This window comes from Pseudochaenichthys georgianus, chromosome 9, assembly GCF_902827115.2.
Source record: "Pseudochaenichthys georgianus chromosome 9, fPseGeo1.2, whole genome shotgun sequence".
NCBI classification, from domain to species: domain Eukaryota; kingdom Metazoa; phylum Chordata; class Actinopteri; order Perciformes; family Channichthyidae; genus Pseudochaenichthys; species Pseudochaenichthys georgianus.
The window spans coordinates 20,712,649-20,721,778 of NC_047511.1; the positions used below are offsets into that span (position 1 = coordinate 20,712,649).

General features: G+C 43.2%; 1 protein-coding gene across 1 annotated transcript in view; it reads right to left on the reverse strand.

Annotated features, from left to right (window-relative positions):
- Positions 1-1,769: 1,769 nt before the first annotated feature.
- Positions 1,770-9,130, reverse strand: part of kcmf1 (potassium channel modulatory factor 1) — a 13,680-nt gene continuing 6,319 nt past the window's right edge. Inside the window, exons 4-7 of the mRNA XM_034090492.2 lie at positions 6,938-7,039; positions 4,964-5,144; positions 2,918-3,236; positions 1,770-2,111 (exon numbers count right to left, since the gene is read on the reverse strand). Of these exons, the coding sequence (XP_033946383.1) occupies positions 1,787-2,111; positions 2,918-3,236; positions 4,964-5,144; positions 6,938-7,039 (927 nt within the window). The 3' untranslated portion in view covers positions 1,770-1,786. The remainder of the gene's footprint in view (positions 2,112-2,917; positions 3,237-4,963; positions 5,145-6,937; positions 7,040-9,130) is intronic.

Here is a 9,130-nt window from a genome sequence, read left to right on the forward strand (position 1 = left end):
TGTATAGTGTTTGTAGCCTTAATATTTTTAGTATAATGCACTCTACTGCCTTAATTACATCTGACATGCAATTCTAGCATCTTATGTAAACAAATAACATACACAGGTGATGTACTTTTGTCAGTCCAGACTAGTCGAGGCTTATGTGTACATATATATTCATGTATTTTATTGTTTACTATGTAGTATGTATTATTTGTACCTTCTGTTGAACTGCAGAGCAGAGACCAAACACATTTCCTTATGGGGACGATGAAATATACTTTCAGTATCACCTTCAGTTTCCAGAAGGTCAAAAAAGAACTCCAGCAAAAATACATAAAAGATTTTTGAATATCATTTTCTGTCATCCTTGATTCCAGTCCGACTGTGAACTGAGCCTCGCATGTTGGTCTGGTGTTGCTGCTGCTGACAAGAGGAGATGACAAGACTAATTGAGATTAAACTTGACCTGTAAGATAGGTGTTTATTTTTACCATATACTGTACATGCTCACCAAGAAGTTAGCAAATGAGAAAACGAAAGTAAAACACAAACCAGAGCGCAGTATTGGGTTAGTTCATTTCCATCCAAAACATTTTTATTGTCCTCCGAACTGAAAGGTTTACCCTGTGGTTTGGCCTGGTTCGCTGAGCCAAAAATCATACATTGCATCTCTTCAGGTAGCAGCGAGGCATACACAGATCTTTCTGACTGAGAAACGATTGGAAAGAGCAACGCAGGATCCTCTCCTTCAAGTCACATGATGAGTAATCTTTGCATTCATGAGTAATAGAGAGAAGATTAATTTCAGATCACGGGGAGCTTGAAGAAAGACAGTAGGGTCTGGTCTTCCATAAAAGAGAGAGAGGGGGGGGGGGGGGCACATAACAACAGTTTGAAGACCAGGTTGTGTTTCTTCCATGTTAGAAAAGGCCTGAAAATGGTCACACTGGGGAGCTTCATCGGGTTGCCTCCGAGTTGTGTATCGCCTTTAGAGCATCTGTAGTGTACACCAATGGACACTGGATATGTAATTCAAAACCAAAGTGCCCACAGTCGATATAAAGCAAGGTCACATGACCCAAAACAGGTGATGACACACAGGGGAAGGGAAAGGGGGTTGAGACTGGACATGAATGTACCAAAACGCTGCCATCAGTGTGCGTGTGTGTGTGTGTGTGTGTGTGTGTGTGGTGCAGAAACGCCATGGTGTGGCACTCAGCACCGTTCTTTACAGTTACTCAGGTGTCTGAACCAAAGAGAAAGACCCCTCCTCGTGACTGTGCAGTTCAAAATGGGCACATGGTGATTTAAGCTCATGCTTGAGTTGTGGTAAACCATCCAAGCACTTCTTTAATTAATAACTATAAATACACAGCAGCGTTTTTACCGGAGAGGACTGTGTGCCTCTCCCTGGGTGAGTGTGTGAGGTGTTCGTCTCTCTACACTACGCTCGTCCGCTAGAGGAAACACAGGGTTATGTGGAATTGATTATCAGCTTTCATATAGATCTTTCTATAATATATTTATATAGTTATTTTTCTTTCTCTCACGCACCCACCACGCTTGCTTGCTTTCACATTCTCTCGTCTCACTACTTTTATTCAATGTACACAACGTAATAAGCATGGGGTGGAGTGGGGCGCGACAGAGCTGAAATGACAATCACTGAGAAAGAAAATAATTAAAACAAAGCCAAAAAGAACTGCAGTCTTTTTTGTCATCCATTGGCAGTCGGACCGACTCGGCAGTCAGCCACGTACAATGGTGGTTTGAGGTGAGGGGGGGGGGGGGGGCCGTGTCATCAAAGGGGCGGTGCGGGGGGCTCTTTCTTGGTTGGCGCTGTTTTAGACGTTGTTTTCGTCGTCTTGGTAGCCGGGGTCATTTCCTTTAGGTTGAGGTTCTCCAGCGCCACGTCCAAGGTCATGACCTCTACACAGCCCATGGCCTCGAAGTCAGCGAAATTCCGCAACGAGCCGTGACAGTCGTCCTCGTCGGAGGAGGAGGCTGAGGCGTCGTCGTCGGGCAGCAGCGTGGACAGCAGCAGCTCCGTCACGAACAGGCTGCGGTCAGCCCACTGCGCCTCGCACGCCTGCCGCTCCGCCTCAGAGAGCCGCGGTTCGCTCAGCCTGAGGGAGAGGCGACAGAGAGGAGACAAAGGTCAGAGGAACTGTGGATTTCAAGAGATGGATGTAAAAGCAAATCACCGTAGTGAATAAAATGAAGTCTAAAAGATCCTCTCCAGACGTGTTTTAAGGCATAAAGATTCTTCAAAAAGTCAAATCAATCCCGATTAGGCAAATAGTTTTCCTTTGAAAGTTTAGCATTGGGTCGCAGAAACATGCTTGTAGATAAACTACAATACACGCAACTCATTTAGGTTAAAACACTGAATGTTAACAGAAACTACATCCACAAACTACCTTTCAAAAATATAGATTAGAGAGCCTGAAGGTCAAAGGTCCAGTGGACTTTGGAGTAAAGCAGGGGTGTCAAACTCAAGGCCCGCGTGCCAAATCCGGCCTGCGATTTTATGTGGCCCGCAAGGAACTTGCAAAGAATATAATACGTTTATTATACAGTTACATGCCGCTTTACAGAAGCACGTTGTCCATAAACTACATGTCCCACAATGCATCTCATTTTGTGACGTGCACTGAAGAGACTTTCAGTTATTTGGAATTATTTGCCCAAGACTTCTGCTTTCAGGCGTAGTTAATGAGTTATTACCCTATCCGATAATAATACAAGGCAGTGGCAATAATGTAACATAATACATAATTTTATATATATTAAAATAAGTATATTTATATATATGTCTTAAAGTTACAACCGGCCCTTTGAGTGCAACCAAAATGCTAATGTGGCCCGGGATGAAATTGAGTTTGACCCGCCTGGAGTGAAGACCTTGAACAGTGCAGGAATGAGAGCCCACCTGCTGAGTAGGAACTGGGAGCTATGTGCAGGGTGCTGTGTGTTGGACTCCGGGGGTCCCGGGTTGGGGCTGGAGTTGGAGTTGTGGTTGGCGCTGGGGTTGGGGTTAGCTGCGGCTGAGTTGCTGTTGAGGATAGCGTTGGCGCGGCCCACCCCCCGGGTGGCGTTCCGGGCCGTCTCCAGCTGCTGCCTCGCGGCTTGGGCCTGCTGCCGCTCCAGCTGCAGCTGCATCTGGAGCTGCTGGAGCTGAGAGGCTGAGGGGCCCGAGCTGAGCTGCCCCCCCGCCGAGCGCCGCACCCCCGACAACTGGGACAGAAGCTCTGGAGGAACAAGATGGAGAGGATAAGGGCTTGGTGTCAAAAATAAAGATTAGAACGACGAGCAAACACTTGTTGGTCCATTAAGCTGCACCAATCACTCTGGTTAGTATCAGACAGCATCTCATGGATACTCCCGCAATGACGAGTCAACAACAACTGAAAAGTACCTCACCATCTAATGTGATAATCCCTGAATCACGCAACTATGGTGGCATCCCCCGTTTCTGTTTAATTTTCAAACAAACAATTTATCTTTGGATTTCAGACAAAACAACAATTAAAGACCGACTTGGATTTGAGAAACTGGAGTAGATGATCAATTAATGGTAGGGATGCTCCGATCGGGAATTTTGGGGGCGATCGCCGGAATCAGTATCGGCCGATACCGATAGTCGATCTGATCGGGTGGGCGGGGCCTATGGGGATCTTCCATTTAAAGTGATGTTTAAAACTCAGTTAATGGGGCTCATTCACTGGCGCTTCCACAAACAACAACCAACATCATTATTACATTGAAATGAAGTACATTATTCAAGTTTACGTTAACTTTGGATAATAACACGGGAGAAACGAGTGGAAGCGCTCTCTTTTCCTCTCCCCTGACAGCCCGTCAGTATCTCATGCAGCTCACTGATCCAGTAACGAGTGACCCGACAGTGAAGAATAAACATATTTATAACTAGTTCAGCTTGTTCCAGAGGTAGGTAAAATAGCTAAGTGTGTTAGGTCTAACTCTGAGTGTGTGTTCTGCTCTGCTCACCGGTCCGTCACAGCGGGCGGGGCTGCAGGATTTCTGCTTCACACACACATTGCACACCGCTATTTTACTGTCTTTTTCGGACACCTTAAAATACTGTTATACCAGTGAAGCCATTTTGGCCATTTTGCCACGCACAGAGAAAAGTGTCATGTATTTTACGTCATGTGATCGGCTCTCCTGATCGGCCTTTATAGAGAGTACCGATGGTTAATTCATATTGATTAATGTTAGAAATGGTTTAAATGTGTTAAAGAATAAAACCTTTTTAAGTTAATAAAACAATAGAAAAACTAAAAACATAAAAGTATCTGAAATAAGATGCCTCGTTTTGTTGTTTTGCACTATACTGTCATGGCACAACAATCACGCAGGACTGCTGAGCAGCATCTGATCCAGTCAGAAGTCATCACTAGAACACAAAAGACACACGTTGAGCACGATAAGACCCTCAGCGGGTCAACGTCCCAGCAGGCACGGCGGGTCGTTAGTTAGGCGGCCGTTTGTGAAGCACTGAGCAGGGCCGCTCATTACTGCACAGCTGGAGCCGACACGGTGGATGCCAATAACTGAACCGGACTCCAATCAGGAACAGGATGAACAAGGAAGGGCCACTGCAACAGCTCTGCGGACATGTTACTGTTTCACATCAGGCACTCGTATATCTCTGCAACTGCATTTAGTTCATCGTTGAGAGAAACAGTTTATATTCAGACAACATGCAGGATTTAGTACTGAGCACCATTGTTTGTGTGTCAGACCTGCTGCAGTTGTTGCTGGATGATATTCAATTGAATGGTTTTCTGCTTGAATGTATAACGAGAATATATGTGTTTTTATTATCTGAACTACATCAGGATCCACAGCTGTGTGTCTCAGAGGAAGCCTGTATCTGCAGTGTGTGTGTGTGTGTGTGTGTGTGTGTGTGTGTGTGTGTGTGTGTGTGTGTGTGTGTGTGTGTGTGTCTGACCTGCTATGGGGTCCATGGCCTCTCTGCTGTAGTTGGAGCTCTGTGAGGAGCTCTGGCTGGTGGAGAGCCCCCCCGTGGTGCTGCTGGTGAAGTGCATGTTGGACCTGCGGGCTCGGGGACCCCCCAGCCCGCGGCCAGGGTGGAACATCCGCCTCACGTGCCGCACCCCACTGGACTCATCGTGAAGAGCGCAGTTAAGGAACACATCGGGAACACATCAGGAACAAACAGCGATCCAATTCATCTTTATATTTTATTACACTTTCAATCTACAAACTGTCTAAACATTTTACCATAACTTCGTTTTTGTTGTTGACTTAAAGTCTAGGCAATGCAGTCTTTACTTAGGCAAGAAAACCACACATAATCCATTTTTTTCTAGAATGAATATTGAAAATTTCGTAATCTACTCTGACCCAAACCCTGTGCTGTCATTGTTCACTTTAAGTTGAGTGAGTAAGTTACTTCAGTCCTCCTTACTTTACTCATTGTGTATTGCTAGTGTAGTCCAGATACTGCTGCATTATGGGAAAATGATTATACTCCCACAACAAACTGATGCACACTGGGTAAGCCCACAAACAGACAGCATGCTACTTGTTCCATCTGTATTTCATTAAACTAGGATTTTGCATTTCAATGTTCTCAAAAGCTCTAAATCAAAGGACTCTATAAATAGTCGGCAGCCCTCTGAGGCCTTCAGACAGAAACTCACAGCGAGTGTTTCAGACGATGCTGCCATTTCAATCCTTCACACAATTTGATTAATAACACATTTTTGAAATGTTCTCCGTTCTGAGGCTCCCCTGAACAACTTGTGAAAGGTAGCTTCTGTAGTCCAAGAACATTGACTCAGAGCCTTCCATTTCTAATGAGTGAATCACATGAAGCTCTTCTCTAATAAAACATCTGCAACAGCGCTGAACAATTTGGGAAAGAAATAACTAATTACGATTATTTTGACTACTATTCCAATCACATACTATTTACAAAATTGGAGGGATTGATACATTTTGCCTCAATGTTGTCATTATCATTGAAAGATCTATTTTTAATTATGATTTGAAAAAAAAAGGATTTTATTAGTTTTATTAGTTTCTTAGAGTGCAATTTGTAGGCAGGCATCTATGCAGCACCACAACCCTTCATTCAGACTACTATTAACACCTACTTTGCCAAGATTGTGTCTACTGCAAATAGAAAAGCAAACTAGCCCTTATTGCAATGTAGATCAAATTCAATTAATTGTGCAGCCCAAGCCTGCATCGTTTACATGGTTTCCCGTCTTCACTTTTCGAGACACATTTATAGTTGTTGTTCCCTGACTGCCTTCTGCAGAAATGTGCTCCGTCCCTCCACTTTGATGAAAACCAATGCAAGCTACGAGGGATGCAATGATACAGAGTCTGCTCTCCAGATAAAGATTCAACTACTTCAACTCATGTCATCCGTCCACACTCACGCCAGGGTTTAACTCAAGATCTCGACATGGTACTGGGTAAAACTCATTGGAAACATTCTAATGTTCAGTACCAAACAACCAGGGATTGTTACGGCAATAAAAAAACTCAGATAGTGTCCTGGTGAGTATCTTGCGATGGCAACAGACATCATTTAGTTGGAAAACAGCCATGAAATCATAACCGCACATATTCTGTTATTATACTCTGCTATTCAACCTCGTCTTTGTTCACTCACCACCATGGTGATTGGCTACACTACCACAGGAGGCTTTAATGTTATCCGCAAAATGTCAACAAATGTCACTTCCAGTGAACAGGCGCTACCCTGGTGATCTCTAAAATGATAAAGCAATCTGCATGACACAAAGTGCATCATTTCCACACAGAAACCTTCAAAGTCTGCTTCTTTTTTCCCAACTGACTGCCAAACTAATTCAACACGTTTGACAGTCAACACATGAGATGAATATGGTTCGTCTGTGGAGGAAGGATTACTGTTATAAAAGGATATCAAGTCTCTGGGCGCTCTGTGTTCGAGTGTGAGATGTGCAGCAAAGTCATCCGTCACGTGATTCGGGTCGCCACCTGGCAGCGCTGCACATATGGGGCAGATCTGGGGGAGAGGAGGAGAGCGCACGTTAATATCAGCACACTTCACTAGACACTCAACATTCAGCAGTTGTGCTGCGGGCGCTCTTGAACAAACACTGAGATGAGAAAATGTCTATCTGCTGTAGATGATCTCTGATCTCAGGGAGGCTCCGGACACACAGAAGGACATATGGGCTCTCCTGTGGTGTCATGGACACTATGAAGAGCATCATGTCCTTTTGTTAGGTTTCTCCATTTAAAAAAGGCATCAAATCAAAATGTGCTAAGCTATAAACTTATAGTATTGATTTGGATGTGAAGTATTTGCCAAACTTCCCTTTTTTGATTTGAAAAGACAATAACTCATGACTGCGATGCCCTATAAGGCTGTCATAACATGACAAACTACAACTATATTTGAGGTCATGAACTCAAATATAAAAAGGTTTTCCTGCTATGCTTGTTGTGTTTTTGAGTGAAAACCTGCATCATGGTTTTGATAATTATCATAAATTAACTACACAAACTAAAACACTTTCATAAAATTATTGTTATTACTGTGGAAAATGCATACAAACCAAAAACAGTTCATGTCAAAATGAACCCTTATTCAATATTAGGTACATTATTTGCAATCATTGGCATTGGGATATATTTTTTAAATCCTCTGGAGCAGAGAGGAGCTGTGGATTGTTGTCATTGATTAATGCATCAGTGTTTCTTAGGGTCAAAAACACTAAACTCACAACTTAAAATGAAAGCGTTTGGCTTATTTAATAAAAGAGCACATGTTCAATGTGAAAAGTGACAGTAGATTAGTTGCAATTTCGTGCTATATATATAGAATTTCAGGGGGGGGGCGCGGGGCGCAGCGTCCCTCCAAGACAATGGTAGGGGAAACACTGCACATATTATGCAAAATCCCCTTTTTCATGTCTTTTATACATACACACATGTTTAAAAAGGGGACATACAAGTTCAGAAAGAGATTCAGAAGTTCAGGAAAAAAGATTCTCACTTTGTGTCCTCCTGATCCATTTATATAAAAACCTGTCTAAAAATAAGCTGATCAGATTTTGGCCACTTTATGATGTCATAATGATTTTTTGTGTTGTGTAACCATTATTTTAATCTAAAGTAACAGACCCAGAATCAGCACTTTGGAAACAGGGCTGAAACAGAGGAGATTATGGGATGCTACAATGCATGATCTGTTTGGTATTTCCAGCCAAAAATTCAGAGACATGTTTTGTATATATCTGAGACCTATAATATATTGATGAAAAAGAGGATGATGGGGGACCTTTAAGATCTGTGCAGTTATTAAAGGGTGTCATAGAGGTGGTGAAGCTTCAGCACCCACTCACCACTTCTGTGGAGGTCTCTGTGTGCTCCGCAGCCACGTGCTCCTGCAGGGAGATCTCTGTGTAGCCCATCCTGCCACAGTAGGGACATGTGAAGGCCTGGGGCTGCTCCACTGAGAACGCCTCTCCACCGTAGTACAGGTCTGAAAATCAAGACGGACATTCAGACTCAATGTTTTGGCATTTCTTAACTCAAAGGCAATGTCAGGTGCTGTGATTGCAGTGTTGCTCATACGTAGGATCAACGTTTTATCACATCTGCCACAGAATCCAACATGATAAAGAAATCCTGGTGACGGGAGTCGGACAAAATCAAAGTTGAAGCTGCAGAAGTATTTTTAAGCCTATTTGGAATATATCAATTAAAAACAGGTCCAATCAACATGCTGAGAAACAGCTTATAGTCAGGAGACTGTTAATTATAAAAGATTATCTTGCCAACTCGCATAACATCAACCTGGAGGCAGTTTGGAGAAGCTGTTAAAACGAAACTGACAAATTATTAAGTTGTTCGGATTCATTTTGAATGTGTAGTAGAAGCCTTTTTAAACATCCAGTGGACACACACCATCAGCTAAACGAGTAACTTTCGTCTCAACTTCAATTTAGGCAAGTCCCATTTCCAGATTCCTGATAGCGCTGTGTTGATTTCCATACATTTCTGAGGGACATATGAAATTATGTAATTGATAAATGCTTCACGCTGTTCACCAGCTAGTCCTCAACACCATTTGGCTGCCAAATTAGAT